The sequence below is a fragment of the Artibeus jamaicensis genome, unplaced genomic scaffold (assembly GCF_021234435.1).
Source record: "Artibeus jamaicensis isolate MK-2021 breed Jamaican fruit bat unplaced genomic scaffold, CSHL_Jam_final contig_1998, whole genome shotgun sequence".
NCBI classification, from domain to species: Eukaryota; Metazoa; Chordata; class Mammalia; order Chiroptera; family Phyllostomidae; genus Artibeus; species Artibeus jamaicensis.
In genome coordinates, this window is record NW_026521407.1 from 24,047,212 (window position 1) to 24,070,897 (window position 23,686).

The 23,686-nt window shown below is 37.7% G+C and overlaps 1 protein-coding gene across 3 annotated transcripts in view; it reads right to left on the reverse strand.

Moving 5' to 3' along the window:
• SUZ12 (SUZ12 polycomb repressive complex 2 subunit) overlaps positions 1 to 22,984 on the reverse strand; it is a 43,385-nt gene extending 20,401 nt beyond the window's left edge. The window contains exons 1-6 of one of the 3 annotated variants that reach the window (XM_037146797.2): positions 22,820 to 22,984; positions 22,466 to 22,552; positions 19,876 to 19,922; positions 19,729 to 19,793; positions 15,425 to 15,493; positions 3,538 to 3,587 (exon numbers count right to left, since the gene is read on the reverse strand). In XM_037146797.2, the coding sequence (XP_037002692.1) occupies positions 3,538 to 3,587; positions 15,425 to 15,493; positions 19,729 to 19,793; positions 19,876 to 19,922; positions 22,466 to 22,514 (280 nt within the window). In that variant the 5' untranslated portion in view covers positions 22,515 to 22,552; positions 22,820 to 22,984. Of the gene's footprint in view, positions 1 to 3,537; positions 3,588 to 15,424; positions 15,494 to 19,728; positions 19,794 to 19,875; positions 19,923 to 22,465 lie in introns of all 3 variants that reach the window. The other 2 variants (XM_037146795.2, XM_037146796.2) reach the window with 2 other exon arrangements.
• Positions 22,985 to 23,686: the final 702 nt, after the last annotated feature.

Here is a 23,686-nt window from a genome sequence, read left to right on the forward strand (position 1 = left end):
CCCATATCTATTATTAAAACTACTTTAAGATACATTTAAATTAGTTACTATTACACATTTCATTTTAAATGCAGAGGTATTAAACTAAAAAGGTCTTAGACTAGGACTCATGACCAAAGAGATTAAATATGGATTTAAAAACTAAACGTAAGGGACTGCACAAGACTTGCACCTAGGAAGCCATGAGCAGTGGCAGCTCTTCCTGGGCTAACATTTGGAACCTGTCTCCAAGGCCCCCTTTCCTCTGACTTCCTAGTGAGCCAAAGCAGGCCCACCTAGGCTCTCCTGTTGCTGTGTGTATGCTAAGCTCTTCCTTGTCTCACTGTCCCAGCTGTAATAAATGTACCCTCATATACAAATAATTAAAAAGCAAACATTATAAAAGTTAACTTCAAAAGAAAAAATAGCTATTTTTTTACCTTTCCCTGAAAGTTTCTCTAAAACCTAAATCAGATAGCAGAAATTAAGACATCATTTACTACCTAGAGGAATCTCTTGGTTCACAAAGTTTAAGTATTTTCATTTTAAAATATAGTCTATATTCTCTGTATCAATTAACAAATGCTTTTGCAAATTAGAGTTCCAGAGTACTTATCTATAATTTGTCTGTGAATCCCAAAGCCATTAATAGTTCAAAACTTTAAATAATTATTCATTCATCAAGTTTCAGTAATATGTAGAAGTAATAGATGAATCCATGAACATATATATAAATAATTTTGTTCTGAGATTTTAGACAATTTTTTTCTACTTAGATTCTTCTTAGGGTATGCACACAAAATGCATTTGAATCAGTCTCTTTGAAAGTAATATCCAAAAACAAAGAAAATTTCACTCTTTGAGACAGTATGTAAAGGACCTGGAGAATATTATGCTAAGTGAAATGAGCCAGTGAGAGAAAGACAAATACCATATGATTTCACTCATATGTGGAATCTAATGAATAAACTGAACTAACAGGGAAAATGGAGAGACTCATAGATGGAGAGCAGGCTGACAGCTGGATGGGGTGGAGAGGTAAGGGAGTGAAGGGATTGAGCAAAAAGGAAAAAGGACTCATGGACATGGACAACAGTGTGGTGATTGTTGAGGGGTGGGAGAGTATAAGGGAACTAAACTGTAATGGGAAAAAACCCAATAAAGATTAAATTAAAAAAAAGAGAAAGTTATATCCACATAAAAATACTTTAATATAGAAAAAATAATCCAATGCCTAAAACGCAGTAACAAAAATGCTCCCTGAACATTATTCACCATGAAAACAGCACTCTAATATAAACTGTGTGTTCATTCTAAGCAGTTTCAATTAACTAAACAAAAGTCTCCATTTAAAAACAAAAGAAAATAACCAGGTTTTAGAGATTTTTAAAAAAGATTTTGTTCATTTATTTTGAGAGAGAAGGGAAAGGAGGGAGGAAAAGTGAGGAGAACATCAATGAGTTGCCCCTTGCACATGCCCCAACTGGAGACAGGGCCCACAACCCAGGCATGTGCCCTAACCAGGAATCAAACGGGCGACTTATATACCTTGAATAGCCAAGAAAGGCAAGTGTATCTGCTTCCCCCCAAATTCCACTAATTTGATTATAAAGTGAAATTATTTTCTGGTAACATAAGTATCAATAGAGTTAATTTTCTCATTTACTTTAGTAACATCAAGAAAAAAAAAACTTCAAGTGAATTCAAGTAACTTTTGAGCTTTACAATATTGTCATACAGACATGAAAAAAGCTAAATTAAACTATTTTCCAATTAATTTCAACTACTTAATTCAAGTAAAACTAATTGAACTACATTAACCAAGTAACAATCAATAAATATTATTCAATTAATGTCCATTACTAATTTCAGTGATGAATAATTTATGTTTTAGGTAAGCCCCTGGGAACAAAGGGCTCAGAGACCTACAAAATTCAAATAGTAAGCTTCTATAGTATTAGAGTCCAGGTAACTTTAGAAGTACTACAGAAAAACAAATAATGATGAATTATTAGAAATAATGAGCCCTGGCTGGTGTAGCTCAGTGCACTGAGCACGAGCCTGAGAACCAGAGGATCAAGGTTTGATTCCCAGTCAGGGCACATGCCTGGGTTGCAGGCCAGTTCCTGGTGGGAGACACACAAGAGGCAACCATACGTTGGTATTTCTCTCCCTCTCTCCTTCCCTTCCCCTCTAAAGATAAATGAATAAAATCTTAAAAAAAAAAAAAAAAAGACTCCAGCCCTGGCCACGTAACTCAGTTATTGATTAGAACACTGTCCCAATAAGTCAAGGTTGCAAGTTCAATCTCTGGTCAGGGTGCATAAGAGAAGTAACCAATGAATGCATAAGTAAGTGGAACAACAAGTCAATCTTTCTCCTCTCTCCCTAAAATCAATTTTTAAAAAGGATTCTATAAGATGAATGTTATACTAGCTACTGATAGAGATATGACTAGAGTTCATAATTCTTGTATTAAAAAACCTAATTATCAAGTTGGTCTAAGTAACCATTTTGTTTATTAAACTGTTTCTTACAAAATACCAACCTGACATGTTTCTTCTAAAGGATTTTCATCCTGCCCTGGCTATGTGGCTCAGTGAATTGAGCAATGGCCTGAGAACCTAGAGGTTGTTGGTTTGATTGCCAGTCAGGGCACATGCCTGGGTTACAGGCCAGGCCCCCATTAGGGGGCGTGTGAGGCAACCACACAATGATGTTCCTCTCCCTCTCTTTCTCCTTCCCTTCCCCTCTGTCTAAAAATATATAAACCAAAAGATCTTTTAAAAAAAAAAAAAAGAGCAGACAGCACTGATTAACAATTTCAAAATCCATTCGAAACTTAAAATGGATAGCAGGAAAGCAGTAACACCAAACTATGAGCAATTTTATGTATAACATCTACCTATAATTTTTAAAAGCTTTTAAGTCAGAGTTTCTTAAAATTTATTCCTTTGGGTCCTGACCAGAGTTGCTCAGTTGGTTGAGTGCTGTCCTGCAAACCAAAAGGTCATGGGTTCAATTCTTCATCAGGGCACACGCCTGGGTTGCAGACCTGGTCCCTGGTAGGAGCATGTGTGAGAAGCAACCAACTGATGTTGCTCTCTTGCACATCAATGTTCCTCTCCCCCTCTTTTTCCTTCCCTTTCTCTAAAAACAAATAAGATCTTTGAAAAAAAATTGTTCTTTAGACAACCTGTATTTGAATAATCTTGGTGCTTTATTAAAATGCAGGCTCCTAAGCTACACCAAAATCCTACTAGATCTGACCCTTTGTAGGGCCCAGTTACATATATTTTAAACAAAGTGTCAAAATGTTTTTACAATCACTAAAATTTGAGAACCATTACTTTTTAAAAAGTTGCAAGTTATACCCTCCACAGCCCACTATGAACCACATAAAACAATAAAGGAAAACTGTTGGAGAGGTAAACTAACAAGTTTATCAGAATCAAAACCTTTTCCATTAAATTTCATAAATTTGTACACATACAGTAATTGTCTTTCCATTCACAAAGGTGTTTGTTAGAATGCTAATGTCTATTTTTAAGTACATACCATTTTTGTGGAAGAAACCAGTAAAGGTAAGCTGCAGATGAGCTGACAAGCTAAACAAAACAAAACAAAAAACATTTTATCACTTTAATGTACTATAATAAAAACACCCTAGACTTTAAAATATCACATTAAAATCAAAGCTACTTCAGGTAATTTATAAATATTTGATTTTCTTATTCCTAATTCGATTCAAGCCCACAACTCCATGTTTTCCCTGACATCCAAAATAGTGTCTATGCACAGTAAACAAACAAACAAACCCATAATACAAAGAAATAAAAACACCAAAGGAGTAAGGCAGATGAAAACAGACTGCCAAATGAAAGGACTGGATTAATTTACTGTGCTTTAGTATTGTACCTATAAAATGGGAACAAGTTTTCCTTCCCACCCTTCAAAAAAAATTTTGATAAGGGCTGCTGAATCTATGCAAAATTGTCTAAATATTTTAAAGTTATGGGAATTCAACTGTCTAACAAATGATGCAGAACCTATCACTTTGTACTTCAATCAGAGGAGAAATACACAGTTACAAATCTGCTATACATCTATAATTTACTGTTTCAACATGTCATTTACACTTTTACTTTTGGAACTAACAGAAAGGGAAAAGGAAACATAAATTATAGTGATCTATTTGTTTTGAAAATAACTGCTAACAATGAAAAACCCACCAAGATGTGATAGAACAAACAGAAACATCAACAGGCTTTTGTAGTACCTTTAAAATGCAAAATAAAGCAATCTATTTGTTGAACAGGGGCCATTCATACCTCTCCCAGAAAAGATTCTATAGTGTGGTAAGACACCAGATAGAGGGCTATATAGAACACATGTTGAGGAAAGGGAAACAGTACCAATTTCTTACATAAGAAATGTATGAGTGTACTAAATGAAAGTAAATAGTTAAAGGGCAATAAGGATCCATAAAAGGTATGTTTGTTTATAAAAATGGTGGTGACAACCTAGGCATTCTTAAAAGCAGAGGGGAAGAATTATACAAAGACACTGAGGCAAGACAGTATTAAGGAGCAAGTAATGATCATAAATGGATTATGAAGAGGTTAATTTTTAAACTGCATGGGACTTCTCTTTTTCTTAGATAAATAAGAGGCCAGTGAGATATTTCAACAGAAGATGTGAGGATGCCTCTATGTTCTCACTGAGATAAGCCAGGAAACAATGCTAATGCCTTAGCAGAGTACCTCAGTTGGTTAGACTGTCATCTATCCCCAGATGCCAAGACTTCGAGTTCGATCACTGGTCAGGGCACATACAAGAACCAACCAATGAATGCATACAAAAGTGGAACAACAAATGGCTGCTTCTCTCTCTCTACAATCAATTAAGGGAGGGAGGGAAAAAGAATGACGAGAGAGGTCTCAAAAAGACATTTCTAGAATAGCACCAACAAAAATATGCCAGGATATCATTAAAGGACAAAATGGCTATAAAAGAATCCAAGCAGAGTTAGAAAGCATAAATATGAGGGAAAAAACTAAGAACAACTTGCCCTGCCTGGTGTAGCTCGGTGGATTGAGCATGGGCTGCAAACCAAAGGGTTGCCGGTTTGATTCCCAGTCAAAGCACATGTCTGGGTTGTGAGCCAGGTCCCCAGTGTGGGGCACGTGAGAGTCAACCACACATTGATACTTCTCTCCCTCTTTCTCCCTCCCTTCTCCTCGCTCTAAAAATAAAATCTTTAAAAAAGAAAGTAACAACTTAAATATAATAAAATAAAAATGGCATACAATGGAATTCTTGAAAACAGGTCCCTTACTTTTTGAAATAAATTTTAAAAGTACATCAGGCCCTCGCTCAGTTGGTTGCAGCACTGTCCAGTAAACAGAAGTTTGTGGGTTTGATTCCCAATCAGGGTACATACCCAGGTTGTCGTTTTCTCCGGTCGGGGTACATAAAAGAGACAATTAATGTTTCTCTCCCTCCCATCCCCTCTTCTCTAAAATCAGTGAGCATGTCCTCGATTGAGGTGGAAAATTTTAAATAAAAACAAATAAAAGTACATTAGGAATGGGGACAGTTGGCTCTAAGAGGCATGAGGCCATTTTTAGGGTTACACTCATTGTTAATATAATGAGAACAGTTTGTATGACATCAATGTAACCTGGCAGCCAGGAAGAGCAGACTGGAATGTAAATGTGTGAACAAGGACGACTTCACCATACTATTCAGTGCGGGTGTTTGATGCCGTTAAGACAGCATGTGTACTGTGTAGCCACTGCATTCAAAATGACTGAGCATGCAGAGCAATGAATTTGCATCAAATTTTGCATTAAGATTGAACATTCTTCTATGGGAACTATTTGGATGACTCAGGTGGCCACAGCTATGGGTACTTGGTCATTGGTGGCTTCATCATGACAACACGCCTGCACATGGATCATGTCTCATGCAGCTTTTTTGTGAAACATCAAATCACCCAGTTGACTCAGCTCCCCTACAGCCCAGATTTAGTGCCTTGTGACTTCTGGCTTTACCCAAAACTAAAATCACCTTTAAAGGAAAGAGATTTCAGACCATCAGTGAGGTTTAGAATAATACTATGGGGCAGCTGATGGCAACTGGGAGACCTGGGTTAGGTCCCAAGGTGCCTACTTTGAAGGGGACTGAGGTATCATTGTCCTCTGTACAATGTTTCTTATATCTTCTTCGATAAAGTATCTTTCACGTTACATAGCTGGATACCTTTTGGACAGATTTCGTGCATTTGTCAAAACCAAAATATATACCAAAAAGAATAAATTTGACTGCATATAATTCATACATTTTTTTTAAAAAAGTACATTGAGGAGATGACTGTAAAGAAACCCAAAAGAATTTTTCCAAGTGATGAAAATGTTCTATATTCTGATTGTGATTATGAATATGCAAGTATGTAATTGTCAAATTTCAAACCATATGTTTAAGGTGAATATATTTTATTGATTATACCAAAAGTTGATTTTTTTCTATTTTTACCTGTTTTTAAAAGATAGGGGAAGAGAAGAAGAGGAAAACATCGATGTGACAGAATTTTTTTTTATTATGCCATTACAGTTGTTCTATTTCCCCCCTTCATTCCCCTCCACCCTACCCCCTGTCCCCACCATTACCCCCCCTTTAGTTTATGACCATGTGTCTCAAGTTCTTTAGATTCTATATTTCCCATACTATTCTTGCCCCCCATCTATTTTCTCCCTGCCATCTATGCTACTTATTTTCTGTACCTTCTCCCCCCTTCTCCTCCTCCCACTCCCCTGTTGATAACCCTCCTTGAGATCTTCATTTCTATGTTTCCACTCCTGATCTAGCTGTCCTTTTAGTTTGCTTTAGTTTTAGGTGTGGTTGTTAATAACTGACTTTGCTGTCCTTTCATTGTTCATGTTTTTTTAACTTCTTTTTCTTAGGTAAGTCCCTTTAACGTTTCATATAATAAGGGCTTGGTGATGATGAGCTCCTTGAATTTGATCTTATCTGAGAAGCACTTTATCTGTCCTTCCATTCTAAATGAAAGCTTTGCTGGATAGAGCAATCTTGGATATAGGTCTTTGGATTTCATGACTTGGAATACCTCTTTCCAGCCCCTTCTTGCCTGTAAGGTCTCTTTTGAGAAATCCACTGACAGTCTGATGGTCCGGGACTCCTTTGTAGGTGACTGTCCCCTTATCTCTTGCTGCTTCTAGGATTCTCTCCTTCATTTTAATCTTGGCTAATGTAATGATGATGTGCCTTGGTGTGTTTCTTCTTGGGTCCAACTTCTTTGGGACTCTCTGAGCTTCCTGGATTTCCTGGAAGTCTATTTCCTTTGCCAGAACGGGGAAGTTCTCCTTTATTCTTTGTTCAAATAAGTTTTCCACTGGTGGCTGTTCCTTTCCCCCTTCTGGTACCCCTATAATTCAGATGTTGGAGTGTTTAAAGATGTCCTGGAGGTTCCTAAGACTCTCCTCATATTTTTGAATTCTTGCTTCTTGACTCTTTTCTGTTTGGCCATTATTTGCTTTCTTCTGGTCCACTCCAATGATTTGAGTCCCAGTTTCCTTTTCATCACTATTGGTTTCCTGTGCAATTCCATTCATTTCAACTAGTTCCGCCTTCATATATTTGTCTAATTTGTGGCTATAATCAACCAGTTCTGTGAGGATCCTGATCACCAGTGTTTTAAACTGTGTGTCTGAGAGTTTTGCTATTTCTTCATCGCTTAGATTTATAGGCTCTGGGGCTTTCAGTTCTTCTTGAGCCATTTTTGGTCTGCTCGCTCCTGTTAAGTGTGAGGAGCGGACCCTTGAACTCCCAGGTCGCTGGGTTGTGATGCTGTATGTGGGGGTGTGGTCAGAGCAGGAAAATCCGCCCCCCCCAAGCTGTTTTGCGCCCGCTGGGTGAGGAGCATAACCTTAGGTGGTTCACCAGGGCCGGGCCACTCAGAGTCGCTGGGTTATGACGCTGTATGTGGATGCGGGGTCAGAGCGGGGAAATGGTGGTGCCCTCCACTGCTGCTTGCTGTGGGGACCCGCTGGGACCCGGTCCAATTGCCCGCACCCTCACTTGTCTATCCGAGCATGAAAGCACGACCACAGTCAACCCATAGCCCAGGTCCCTTGCTGTTTCCCCGAGGTCACTGGGTCTCTCACTAGGTCCAACCCTGTGCCTGGATTCTGCACGCCTGAGTCCATCTGACCGAATTTTCCTGTGCTACCCCGCTCCGCCAGCTGCTGGTTTCGCACCTTACAGGTCAGGCTGAAGAATTTGTTGTTAACGGACTTCCGAAAAGTTCAATTTTCTGTGTTCTGGCTGTGTTTTCTGTTTCTAATATTTAGTTGTCTTTAAACTTGGTTGTGTGAGAAGGCATGGCGTCTCCACCTATGCCTCCATCTTGGAGGAAGTCCAGAAATTTCAATTGGCTGCCTCTCACACATCTTCAACTGGGAACCTGGCCTGCAACCCAGGCATGTGCCTTGACTGGGAATTGAACCAGTGACCTTTCAGTGTGCAGGCCAGCACTCAATCTACTGAGCTACACCAGCCAGGGCATATAAGTTATTTTTTTTTAAAGTGTCCCTGTCATTTACAAAACCCATATGCTATTTTAATTACTAAAAGATATCTAGCATTTTCCTATGAAATTAGTTCCATAAATAACACCTTACAAAGCAGAATTAGCAAGTCCAAAACATCGCTAAAATACAGAGAGGAATATTCTATAACTCTCACATGCTGGAAAATATGTTAGTCACAACCAACCTATCTTGCTCTTAGCTGCTTAAATTAAACCTATATACTAAGGCCTGGTTAATCTTTTTAGAAACATCATTTTGTATGTCTCACTCTTTTCTTCAAATTTTCTCATGACTATCCAACTACCAAATCTTCAGTCTTACTGCTGTCTATAATATGGCTCCCATTTCTTTTTATCTGCACTAAAGCCTGATATAGGAAAATAGGTTATAATGATAAAATAGACTATGAAAATAGAAGATTAATTAGAGACAGAAAATCCAGTCTTGAATTTTGGGTCTTTATTAGCTGTGACATGGTATCTATAAAATGAGAAAATGACCTCTTAGCATTGAGGCTTGCATAAAACCTCTTCTGCAAAGCAACCATCCCCAAACTTAATGACCAAAAGCCTTATTTCCTTGATAAGCACTTGAATTTATCACTTTTTTTTGTCACTGTTTTTTTCACACAGGTTCTCTTTCAACAATCATTTTATTATATTGGTGACCCTAGAACCTGAGAATCTTACAGAGAGGCACTCAACAAATGCTCTTCATGAGAATAATGATATCCTCCTAGGGTAATAAGATTTTTAAGGTCAGTATAATTACTACTATACTATAGTACTTAGTATTACTTATATTGTTTTTATAGGTAATGTGATTCCAACTTCCAACTTTGAAATGCCAGAAACATCTTGCATTGATCTACCCCAGAAAATATTTTATCAGTGTCATTCAAAATGTGGTTTGCAAACTGAGATATCACTGGGAAAACTTACCATTCCACCACAAGAAACTAAAAATAAGACTTCAATATACCGTTGTTTCTTTGAGAAAAGAAACTCTGAATTTAAACTACCCAATTAAAAAATAACTCTGGGAGTGTAATTTACTATGCACATTTTCTCCTCCTCAGTAAACTCTCATATGTACCTAGAATAAAAGTAACAGTGAGGCCTAGTTGATACTTTCACAGCTGGTTTCATGCAAGGAAAAAGCCAGTTTTCCTCTCCTTCCTTATTCACCCTCTTCCCTTTCTAATGGCTACTACAGTCACATTTTAATTGGTTAATCTGGATTAGAAAAAGGCAAGGAAAAGGTGCTTGTAGGACTGTTTGGGCATATTTAGTTTTAGGCTGCACAGGACCTAGCTTGGGTGATCAGTATTAAGGTATCAGATAAGAATTTGGTTCATCTTTGTGCCGTTTCCTAACCATATCTTCTGAGGAAGCAAGCAATAGGAAACTAGATGAGAAATTTGAATTCCGGGATAAGATTCCAAGCACAAGCATCTGATAATTCTAAAGCAGTCTGTAGAATGAGGTTACAATACATTTAACTTTATAAGAGATTAATATTTTGAGATGAGATTCATGTAGGAAACTCAAATTTTAAGAAGAGCCCAAAAAGAAAAGAACAGCCAAATCCCACAGAAGGACCAAAGTTTTTATGCTAGAAAAAGACCAAGACTAGTTAGTGACTCTAGTTTGTACACATGATAGTGGCAGGTATAAGGTTTCAATTCTAGGGTCAAGACTGTATTACCTTAGTAACAGGACGAGCTTGATGATAAACTATTTGGCAAGATGTTAGTTACCCAACTTTTCTTATATATTTAATACTATGATGTATGAAGCCAAGGAATTGGTGAATGATCCAAAACCCATTATTTTGATATCTGGTATTTCTTTTGAGGTTCAGATACAAAGCTAGGAACTCTTTGTAGTGAGAAGATAAAGTTGAATGAATGGGAGGAAATCCATTCCATATAAATCAGTCATATTCTATAAGTATTATAGACAAAACATAAAAGAATTATTGTCAACCCCAAATATTATATAAGAAAGGAATATTTTGAAAATTTGTTCTTAAACAGTTAGATTTTAAGAAGATATGCTCAGTGGTGGTTAATAAGGCACCTTCAGAAACAGGTATATAAAGCAAAATTTATAGCCCAAGTTCTGAAAAACAAACAACTAAAACTCAAGCATGAAGTGCTTTCAAATCAACTCAAAACACGCTGATTTGAAAACAACTTCAGAATGTGTAGTCAAAAAAGGATTTGTAAAAACAAAAAAAGAGAGAGAGAAAGAAAAAGAAGGAAAACATTAGATCTTATTAATGGTGGGAAAGACATACAGTCAACTTAAGGAGTAGCTTGATGTTTTAAAAATGCAGCTAAATCTCTAAAAGACAAGGGTAGAGAAGCACCATTAACATGATGTATTTAAAATAACTTATGGCAGCCCTGGCTGGTGTAGCTCAATGGATTGAGCACGGGCTTGAGAACCAAACAATTGAGGTTCCATTCCCAGTTAGGGCATATGCCTGGGTTGTAGGCCAGTTCCCAGCAGGAGACGCACGAGAAGCAACCATACATTGATATTTCTCTCCCTCTCTCCTTCCCTTTCCCTCTAAAGATAAATAAATAAAATCTTAAAAAAATAAAATAACTTATGGCTTTCTTAGGATAAAGACCAATATCTTTAAACAGCCTACCAGGCTCTGCGTGATCTAGCCAAGGCCATCTGCTCCAGCCTCATCTAATGCCACTCTCCGTCAGCCACTATGGCCTCTAATGACATATGTGTAATATTCCCTTTATGAGAACCAGTTCTCTGCTCACACTCTTGCCCCATTTTACTCCTGTTATCTTTCAAATCTCAGTTCATTTTTTAAAAAAAACACCCTCCTTGACCATCACTACTCCCAAGACCAACATCTCAAACAAGAGCTGGTTCTCCTGCTTTAAACACTCATTTTCTTTCTCAGCACTTATTTTATATATCCCCTATGATTCAGTAAAGTGTTTGGGACATGGGTACACTAAGTAAATGGGAATTCCAGAAAAAAATAGACGGTGCCTTGTTATAGTATGAAAACATGCTTAGAAAAGGAAGATTACTAATTCTAAAGCTTAGGTTGTAGTAACAACTACAAAAAGGCACTTTACCTTATTAACCTACTAAAAACAGAGGCTTAAAAATATCCCTAGTAAAAGTTGTAGTGCAGCTATCTTTTGAGGGGACTCCTCCGGCTACTAACATTGGACCAGGAATGAAAGATGATGATTAAGGGGAAAAGAAAGGAGACATTCTGTTTCTCATTTGGCCCCAGAAAATTCTTTTGAAAGCAACTCCAAATTGAAAATATTTTCAAGCTGACCTTTCAGGTGATAGAGATGCACTTAGAAGTCAGGAGTTATGAGTAATAATTCTAAAACTGATAGGACTGATAGAACAACAGACCCCTAGGAATCCTACTAGGAGAGAAAACTACAAAAATACCAGAGATTTACTCCAATAAGCCATAGTGCTTGGCCAAAACACAAAATAAACCCACAATACAATGGAGTGTCAGAAACGAGCGAGAGAGAATAGGTTATAAGGCATTAAAATATATATATACATATATAAAATATAATCACACAAAAAACGCAAGTAGAAACATCAATAAAAATTTGGGAGACTAGGTAAGACCACTATAAATTTCTGAAATTTTCTCACTGCGGTGGAGTTTTCAGAAGCCATTTTTTAAGAAAAGGAACAATCTTCATATATGGTAGGCTTTGAATTGAATTTTGAGATAACAGATGACAATTCTGGTCTATTGTCTTGAATTGACTGACACCGTAAAGAACTAAAAACCATGAAATGTCTGTTTTTTTTTTCCCTATCTAACTTTCTGACATTATCTGTCACCACTAAGACAACTATAGAGTAGAAATTACATAAAAAATCCTGGAGCACCAACTTCATTTTGAACAGATAATGCTGGGAATTTGATTTGGTTTGTAAGTCACTACAAGTATATCATAAGTAGGCCAGGCATTTGATTATAATTTTCAGGCTGTAATACTATGGTATTTTTATGAATCTTGATATTAAGATTTCATAAAATCTTTGCAGTTTTTTGGGGAGTGGAGCTATTAGAACTTTGGAAGTACTGAAAGAACATAAATTACAGTAGAAGACTCCCAGACTACAGCTGTTGAACAGATTCAAGATCCAAATAAACTAAATAAGATCTGTACATCTACAATGGTACAGAATAAAAATATAGGTAGCAGAGATGCCTTTTGGGATATGATTTAGGATTTTAACTTCTGGTTAATTAATGTCATGGAACAACAAAGATTTATTTTGTTCTCTTGAAAGAGAATCTGACCAATGATTTTTTAAGCAAAGTTTTATACTGCTGGCATTACATATTGGTGTCTAGGAAACATCTTACAATCCTATGTGATAAGTTAGTAGACAATGACATTATGCCTAATTTGAGATAAATATACTGAAGTCATTTAATAATATGTATAAGGCTTTGGAGGTAAACTTAAAGCAATTTCCAAATTCAATTTAGTGTCTCTGGAGCACCACTGAGACATTTATAAGCATCATTGGGGAGGTTGAAGCTTCAAGCTCTTAATGCAGTAAATCCTTGGCCTAAAGTGCCTTAGTGGGCATTAAGCATGGTCAGTTCCAACAAAGAGTTAGGTTTTAGAAAATAAAAGCTCTTGGGGGACTAAAATGTCCAACTCACTGGTCCCAGCTGGATCCTAAAAATTGAAAAAGTTGTTTTTCAAAATTACAAGCAAGAATTCTATTCAAATCTCTGATGTTTGTATGAGTTGGTTAACAGTACCTATTATAGTACTGGTCTACTACTGAACCCACTGGGTCAAAAGGAACAACATTAATGAGTGATTATTAAGAAAGAACTAACTGTATGTCCTGTCTCCTTCATAGCACACCCTTTAAGGCAAGCTCTGTAATAGTTATCAAAAACAATGTCACAAAGAGATAGTGGTAGGGTTTAGCAGTGATGAAGGTAGAACTTTGATAGGGAAGGTGAAGGGTTAAATTTTCTTCTTGGTTCATTCTTCCCTCTCACATGAACCATGAATGACCTGGAGGGCAAACTATTAAGGTATTCAGGAGAAAAGAGGTAGGGAGGTAAGAATGCAGCTTACACTTTAAGTTAAAAAGGCCCTGAGGATCCTAAGAGCTCTGTCCAGGGTAAGTGACCAGAAGAGGATCTGGCATTGATATTCAAGAAAAAATAGTGTGCATTCACTGGGAATATTCTCGGTCTTGTATTGTAAGGTACTCCTTGGTCAGGAATAGATGAAAGATCTTTGATCTAAGCTTCTAGAACAGACTATCAAAGCTTATTTACAAGTCAGGATTGCCAAGATACAGATATAGAAATTACACTTCAGTCCTACAAAACTGCAGGATATAAAATTTTTAAAAATGTGTTCTTACAATTCAAGTAAGAAAATAACTTAATTCAAAAGCCAAACTTTAAATATAAGCATCTACAAAAATGACATCTTACACCAGTCACTAAAATGAGAGACTATAAATGAAGCATCATTAAGTCAGGATATAGCCTATCTAAACTGGTAATATATTATTTAAAACTTCAAAAGAAAAATCCATTGTGGTAATTTTTCAACTCCAATGAATAAATACCACCTAAGTTCCTGTTTCCCTTTAGAACAGTATTCAACTTTATTTAAATTTATATACCAAAGAATAAATAGAAGCATACTGTTTAGGAATGGAAGTATACTGTCTGGCCTAGGCAGGTATTAGGCTAGTTAGGACATCTAAGAAATTAGTTCTGAGCCCTGGCTGGTGTAGCTCAGTGGATTGAGCGCGGGCCTGTGAACCAGACAATCACGGTTTGATTCCCAGTCAGGGCACATGCCAGGGTTGCAGGCCGGTTCCCTGCAGGCCAGTTCCAACAGGGGATGCACGAAAGGCAACCATACATTGATGTTTCTCTTCCTCTTTCCTTCCCTTCCCCTCTAAAGATAAATAAATAAAATCTTTAAAAAAGAAAAAAAAAAAAGGAATCAGTTCTGGATATCCCATTTGAAAACATATAATAGAGTATCACATTTGAAAACATACAATAAGTAGATTCTTCCCAAAGGGTCAAACTTCAAATACAAAGTAAAGTTAGGAATATTTTGCCTGAAAGATATAAATAAGCGGAAAGATAAAATGGAAAATAGGGACCTGGCTGGGTTGCTCAGTTGGTTTGAGCATCATCCCAATCCAACGACACTGCAGATATGATCCCTGGTCAGGGCATATACAAGAATCAACCAATGAATTCATAAATAAGTGGAACAACAAATAGATGTCTCTATCTCACTCTTCCTTCCTCTCTCCCTCTAAAATCAACCAAATAATTTTTTGTAAAAATAGGAAAAAAGAGAGCCTCTCTCAGATGCGAAGATGATTACTTAGAAGAGGTATGATGTGAAGCACCTGGCAGAGCACCTAGCATATAGTAAGTACACCGTAAATATGGGTCTCCATCCCTCCTTAGGTGAGGTAGTAAGATTAACAACAACTGCAAAAGTTACAGAAACTTGTATACAAAACGTAAGAAAGTGGTAAGAGAGATAACTATGAACACAGCTGCTTTAGAAAACAGCTGAGTTCCCAGCACAGGAGGTATTCCAGATGAGGCTTAAAAAATCTTTGCCAGGAATAGTATAGTGGAAATAATTCGACTTGTGTAGGAGTTTGGAGCAAGTGACCTCTAAACTTCCTTCTAACTCCTTATAATATTAAGGTGATCACTAGGGAAATGATCACTACCATTTTCCTCTTCCTCAAGTATGTTACTTAATGTACACTGATAGATCATCTTACCTATGAGATTCTTGCTCTCCTTTCATTTTCTCTACTTTTGATAACATATCATCAACTTTAAATGTTTTCCTGGAAGAAACAGATAAACAAAATAATCACTTCTCAACTGGGAAAAACAAACAGATTATACTTTAATGTCACTATAATAGGCAAGTTGGAAATCTGATTTTTATTATTATTTTTAGTAAGATAAATTATGGACGGTTAGCCATAACAATGAATACTACAAAGACAGTGTATTTATTAATACAGCAGACAAGCCTTCAAGTCCCATCTGAAATGCTAATTTTTCCATGAAATCTTTTGTAATTATTCCTAAACCAGAGTGATTTCTCCTTACGTATGACACTTGGTTTATATTTATTTTAACATTTCCCAAATATGAAACATATATAAATATTTTATTTCTCCTGCTATATTATAAGCTCCTGATGGGCAGAGATTGTTTTTTCCAAGTCACATAATACTTGGCATAGTGCCTTATACTTGGTAGGTATTCAAGCATCTGTCAGACTGAGCCAAACAAATGCAAATTATGAATATTTTGAAACATTCATCCTTTTATTAAGTAACCTGACAAGTATGTGTTAGCACTATCACATAAAATATTCCACTAAAAAATCTAGAGTTAACAAAACATCCTCAAACATTATTAGCAATGGCTAAAGTTAAACATTATGTCATATTAAAGAGATGGTTGTCATTATCATGAAAAAATTTTGAAGTTTAGGGGACATACCCATCAAATCATATTATTAGCTTTTAACTTAATAAGTTTAAGCAAGAGTAATTTTTTCCCACAAACTTGAAATTTAAATGAAGAATAACACTCTGTGCCCTGGCTGGTGTGGTTCAGTGGACTGAATACCAGCCTGCGAACCAGGAGGTCACTGATTGGGTTTCTGGTCAGAGCGCATGCCTGGGTTGTGGGCCAGGTCCCTGGTTAGGGGTGTATGAGAGGCAACTGGTTAACCTATCTCTTGTACATTGATGTTTCTTTCCATCTCTCTCTCTCTAAAAATAAATAAATAAAATCTTTAAAAAACCCCAAAACCCTGCCAAGTAATGTAAGAGTGACTGGATCCTAAAATAAGCCTCATCTTAGTTCTTAAGTTGGTCTTCTATAAATGTTCTAGAGATTAGGGACTGAAAATCTAGGTCCACATATGTTAACTGGAAACAAATATTTCTCTTTATATATTCATATACTCTCTTCAAATTTAGGACTTGAAATGCTTAATGTAGTCCAATTACTTTGTAAAGCTTGAATTCAGATATTAGAAATTACTAATATTTTCATTCTTCAAAACCAGTTATTGTACTCAATTGCTATAACTAAAATTATCAGCAGAAAAATGCTAATGTAAATGTGTTGCAGTAAAAAACTGATAGGAAGAGCAGAATTGACATAGTCTATATTTCAGGTAAATAAATACCCCCCATTAACAAAAGATCTTTTTTAAAAAAGCTTCTCTCTTTACCTCTAGTTACTAAAAACTTCAATAATAAAGTTTCATCCAATAGAGCATAGTAAGAAGTACTTTATAAGGCAGGGCAATACATTTTCAATCTCCACAGATAAGAGAGAAGAAAGAAGAAAAATATAAGAATCCTTTAGGCTAGTCACTACTAAAACTTTTAAGAATAATGTTTATCTTTATGTAATGATTAAGAAGAAATGCTGTCTGTTGGAAGTAAAGATAACACTAAGTCACAAGGTTTATCTCTTCCAAAACTATGGAGTTCTGCAAAGAAGAACTGAATATTAACAAGTGTTTGAAATAGGTAAGATCATAAAGACAACCCATCTCTTCTTAGGAAAAAAAAAAACAAAACACATAAGCAACTATATAAAAGCAGCCCCATCAGTCAACACCAAGTATTTCTGTTCTTTAGAAAGGTACCACTACTATAGCTCAGATTAAGGAGAATATTTTTAAAATCAAGAAACTTTAGAAAATTTTCTTGGGGGAATTAAAAAAGTTTACATAAAACTATAAAATGAATTCAATGTAAGATGTCCTTCTCTTCACCAGTATTTCCATTTTGTCAGTATAGTGTTAACCTATAGAATTTAAATACATCTATGAAGTGAGACTAAAGTACAAGGCTAGTTCCAAAAACATTTTGAGCAAAGGGGCAGTACTAAAAGCAAATTTATACAGGAAGATCCAAACACAGTTCAAACAAAGACCACAATTACTGATCTCAACACCACCCTCGAAGCCACCAACAACTTTGAATGGGGCAGGATTCACTTGAAGATATAAATTGTGGTATATTTGTTAAAAATCAGTTTTAATGCCTTATATAGGCCAGAGATATAACAAAAGAATTAAGTGATTCCTAACGCACTTTTTTGTATGGAAATACACTAAATGGAATTTATGTTTCTCGGCTGGTAAACTGCTTTGAAACTTGCCCAAAAGGTAAGTTTTTTTTTTTTTTTACTAAAAGGGCAATAAATTAAGAAAATTAATTTCTACTATCAAGCTTTTAATATCGCCTCCACCCATTGGTAGGTAACAGAAACATATGTAACAATGAAACAAATAGTCTAATAAGCACACATGATGGGAAAATGATGAACTTAGGCTTTAAATGGATATATTGTTTTTATCCATTTATGGTTTAACTCAAATTATTTTGGAAAAAAAAATGCTTTTAAATATAGATCTGGCAGCATCCTAGATAACTCAGCTAATCTTCCATATTAAAAATACTATAGGAAAAAGTTAACCACTATTTAATCCAGCCTACTATCTGTTTTACACAGCCTACAATCTGAAAATGGTTTCTACTGATAAACATTTGCAACTGATTTGTAACAAAGACTAACTCTAAACCCCAACTAAGCAAATGTTATCTCCCCTAACCCCACAAAAATAAAAGAATCCCACATTGCTCACCAGAGTTGGCCTGTATTTCAAAACACTGTACTCAATTCAAAACATTTTGAATTTCAACAATAAAAAAATAAAAATCTGTGGACATTTGGTGTTCTTCTTTTTGTGTAAGTACTACATGCTCCCACCCTGGCTGGTGTGGCTCAGTGGATTGAGTGTAGGCCTTCGAACCAAAAGGTCGCTGGATCAATCCCTAGTCATGGCATATGTCTGGATTGCAGGCCAGAACCCCAGGTAGGGGTGAGTAAGAGGCAACCAATGGATGTATCGCTCACATATCAATATTTCTCTCTAAAAATCAGTAAATAAACTTAAAAAAAATCTTAAAAAAAAGGTACTACATCCTATCTAATTTCCTCAACTCTGCCTCCTAGACCCACTATTTGGTCCTTTACAAGGAAAGTTTGCTGAACTCAGGCATAAGTCAAATCATGAAGTCGACAGGTAAAGATCTTTCAATTCTGTTGCCTGATCGACCACCCTCTTCCCAATTATTTAGGTGTGTAGCAAATTTCACCTATTAAACCTATTAAATGCAATTCTCTCTTCAGAAACATTACCAGAAGACAAATAGTTTTAACAATTCAATCCTTCAAAATCCACCTAGATGAATCTACAAAGCTAAAGCATGTCTTGCTATAGAAAACATGATGCATACTTAGGAACCAGTAGAAGTCTTCAAAGGAATTTAGTTTAAAAGTCTATTTAGATAAGATTAATTGCTTTACCAAGTCAAGATGACGACACCAAATGCCTAGTAAAAAAGTTCTTTCCTTTCAAGTTGTTCACTTGATTTGCTCAATAAATAACCCTGCATGTAAAACATGAAACTAGCATTCCTTATTACATATGGTTAAATGTTACAAGCAAATATATGCTCTGACAAGTCTAGACTTCACTTTAAGACTAAATGATTATGACTTCTTGTTCTTTAAGAACATTCATCCCACTGACTTAAAAATATTTCCCCTTTAGTAAGACCACCACCAAATACATGAGAGTTTTTTAACCTATTACAGAAGCAAATTCTTTACTGTTAGGACACATAAGAATACTAAAAAATCAACTATTAAGTCCATGTATCAAAGATAGTTCAAGCCCTCTGATAAGTATTTAAATCCTCAACTTCTACCAAACTTGAAAATAACATGTAGCACAGAGTGAAAACAGAAGTCAGTGAAATCACTTCATTCACTTCATTATTAAATCATTTCTATTAGGAAAAAAATGATAATAAACTGAGATTTACAAAAATGATACTATTAAAATGATCATTCTGCAAACAATTCAACCTGCCATTCTTTCACCTAAGTTTTCATATTTAATTCTTAATTAAAAAGAATAAAACAAAACTTTAACATAGTTTGATTAACTTGAAATAAGATTCATAAAATGTACCTTTTGATGTTTGTTCTGGAGTTTCGATGAGACATGTAAGTGAGAGTTCTGTGCAAAAATATTGGCTATAAAAAAATTAAATATATTAAAATTAAGTAAGTAAAATTCTAAGAAAAAAATAATTGATATACTTTGTTGATGACTTACCGCTATAAGATTTCGAGTTCGAAGAAATCTATAGATCTGCGTTGGTTCTAAGTAACAGAAAACAAAATCCAAATGTTATCTAAACTTATTTATTACTCAAGTTGTCAAGAAAAATACCAGCCCGTGTTATAACCGATATAAACTAATTTCCTATTATGAAAACATTTACTAAATACTAAATATTTACATCAAGAAAAGTGATATGCACACTAAGATCCAAAGACAGTGGATCTATGGTATATTCTCAAAATTCATCTACGTGTATTTTAAACATAAGATGCTCCATAATCTTGCTCTTAAGCCTTTCATTTCCAAGGCAGGTACTTTTTAAAGATTTATTTACTGGTTAGAGAGGAAGGGAGCGGGAAAGAGACAGAAATGTCAATGTGTGAGAGATACAATGATCTGTTACCTCTGGTTGGCCCCCAACCAGAGACCAGGTCCACAACCCAGGCATGTGCCCTGACTGGGAATCAAACCTGCGCCTCTCAATTTGAAGGCAGATGCTCAATCTACTCAGCCACATCAGCCAGGGCTAGAGTAGGCACTTTTTAAACTAGTCTGTAGGCAGAACTGGAGAGAAGTAGCTACATTCAGTTAATTTAACTAATTTAAACTATTTAGAACCCATCTCCTTCCAAAAAGTAGCTGAAATGAGGTAGCTGAATTCAGCAAAAGAACTATTTATTGATGCCAAATAAAAATGCAGTTTCCACTTTTCCACTGGTCTTTTACAAATGTAGTCAGCCAAAATGGAATAAAATTATTTCCTACATCTCCTAATACAGATATGATGGAAGTCAGTAATACTGAAAGTCATGAGACATAAACTGTAAATTTTTAAATGAATATTTACAGTTCCAGTTCCAAGTTTTCATCAATTTTGTTCAATGTAAATATTATCTCAACATATAGATACTACCAACACATATTTTTAAAGTGATTCCCAAAATCTTTTAAATGCTGAGTTTAGTTAAAATTTAACTTGTTATAAAGGGTTTGTGTTAGAGATAAATATTTTATATACAACACCAACATATCAGTTCCATTACTGATCTAATAGTACAATGTTGCATTTCTTTAAAGCAGTATCAAAATGAGTTAAATGATATTATTAAATACATCAAAGTATTTAAACTTTTCTGAAACTAAGGTCAGCATCAGGGAAGAATCTAGTTTTGTGGCCAAATCTAGTTCTTAATGACAGTTCAATTCTCCATGGTAAACTCAACAGAAAACAAAATAACTCAAACTTTCTTGGAGGACTGGTCTTCTCATAACACTTAGAAATAATTTTTAAAATGCCCACTTAATCGAAGTTAGTTTAGTTTTGTTCCAAATAAACCAAAATGTGAAATATTTTAAAAGGGGTACAAATGTGCACGTTATCATTACTGTGCTCCAGTTCTCCATCGTATTTCCCATTTAAATCCTCTCCAGATTTCTGTACTGTGTATTAAGCAAAACTAAAAATGTGAATCTCTCTCAAGTAGGTTCAATATTTGTTTCAATAAAACTGAAATTCCTTGTATTAAATTCCAATTAGAATTTCATGAAGCACTAATCAGAGAATGAAAGAAGGGTATTACACAATGTAATACGTCTTTCCAAGCACAGCTGATACCATGCCTTTAACATATGCCACGGAAAAATTGTAAATAAAGACATTCAGGGATTGAGCCGAGTTTATTCAAGTTTCTCTAAGATATTTAGTATAAAAGATCATTTAGATTATAACAGCCACACAAAAGCAAAAAGGAAAGCAATCAACATATAACAGTAATTGAAGAACCGTTGAAATGACTAATAATCACGATGGTTTTTCAAAATAAATTCTATTGTTTGTTTCAGACACCTTGTCCCCTTTTCAAATTAAGTCGCAGTTTTGCCCTCGAAACAGACCTTAGAACAGAAATTGAAATAAGGAAATGTTCCGAAATAAGGCAAGTGCAACCGGCAGATTTCCGACCTTGTTTCAAAGTTAGGTAAAATGCTTAAACACTACCTGTCTCAGTTTGTGTATCCACGAAATGGGCGGGTAGAATTGAAAGGTTTAAAGCATCAAAAGGTGCCATGTTAACGTGCAGCACAAGGTAGAGCGAGGGCATTTCAGACTAATGACAATTTTGTCGATTTCACCGCATTCTTCTCTTCGGAGGCTCAATTCGCTCCGCAAAACCTCCCACCGAAACCCTTGTACGTCTGGAGTACGAAAGGCGTGAAAAAAATCAAGAACTAGTCTCGGGGTCTGACTGCCGCTCGGAGCCCGTGCAGATCCGCAGCCCAGCTGGAACCTCATCTGAAAGAAGCCCGCTCTTCACGTGAGGCCCCACCGCCTAACCTCTTGTGCGAATCCTGGGGGAGTCGGGACCCTCACCTGGACTTCCCACTGCACTTTCCCCAGAGGCCCCGGACTTCGGGGCCCCTCGGGCCACAATCCCTAAGGGAAGAACAGCTCCCTCACCAATTTCTCCCTCCACTCCCAAACCAAGTCGACTCCCGGGGAGGAAGGGGGCCCCGCACGAGTGTCCCGATCCCCCAACGCTGGAAGAGAGGCTATTTCTGCCCTCAAAGCTTCAAACGTACTCACTCTCAAAGGCCTGGAGGAAAAGCTCGTGGTCAGCCTGGACGTGCTCCATTTTCGGCTTCTTCACCGGTAACACCGCAGCCCCCGCCGCTGCCGCCGCCGCCGCGGAGGAGGAGGAGGAGGCCGAGTAACTGCCGCCGCCTCCACAGCCCCCGCCGCCGGATTTGCCGCCCGACGCCGCCGCCGCCGCCACCGCCGCAGCCGAACCCCCGAAGCCGCCTCCCCCGGACCCCGCGCTGGGCCCCGAGCCGCCCCCTCCCCCACCACCGTGCTTCTGAGGCGCCATCGCGGTTCCTGCCTCCTCCCCCGCCAGCTACCCGCCGGCGGCCCCGGAGAGTAAGCGCCTGTAATACCAACCGCTCGCCCCAGCAGGCTCCGGCGGACCGAGGGGGGAAGGAGGAGAGAGGGGAGGAGAGGGGAAGGGAAGGGAGGAGGAGAGGAGGGAAGGAGGGAGGAAAAAAAAAAGTGTCTCCTCCTGAGAGCCCTGCTCCGCTCCGGAGGCCGCTCACCCTAGCCTGGCCTGGCTCCGCCTACCTCCCCCGCCCGGAGTTCTGATTGGCCGGCGGGAGCGCGCGCCGCCCGGCAGCCCTGCCCGTTGGCCCGCGGATTGCCCCGTCAGTCACGCGGAGGCGCTTCTCGCGGAGGCGCGGCTTGGTTGGCCCGTGCGCGCTGCCGACCTCGGCCCGGCCGCCTCTTTGAACTGAATTCGCGGGAAAATTAGGGGTCGGAGCGGCCTTCCTGCTGGCCCCGGTGCATTGTGGGGAGAGAGAGACCCGGCGAGCGGCTTAGGGAGCTGTTTCTCGCCTTTTGAGCGTCGTCAGTCGCCGCCCCCAGGGGGTACAGGACCCCTGAAGAGAGGCGGGCGTCTGAGGAACTGGGAGTGAGGAGTCAGTTAAATGAACTGAGATCCATTACTGATCATTAAGTCTCTAACTTCATAGGAAGGGGCCTAGCCGGGGGTTGGTCGGGTCGCTTCTCTTGAGGGGCTCCCGGGGTGTGGATCGATTCCCCTGTCCCCTAGTCACCACGTGTCTCAAGCCACCCATGGCCGAATCCCACCCAGCAAAGCCCTTGGGAAGCCTAGGGGCAGCCAAAGGGTTGTGGCTGCTGCTCTTGGACGCGACCAGGCTCTGCCAAAGGGAGCGATTTATATAGAACAGGAATGTCCTAAAAAGGGAGGAAGACCATTTTCCGTGGGTGCCGTGAGGCTTCAGGATCGTTACT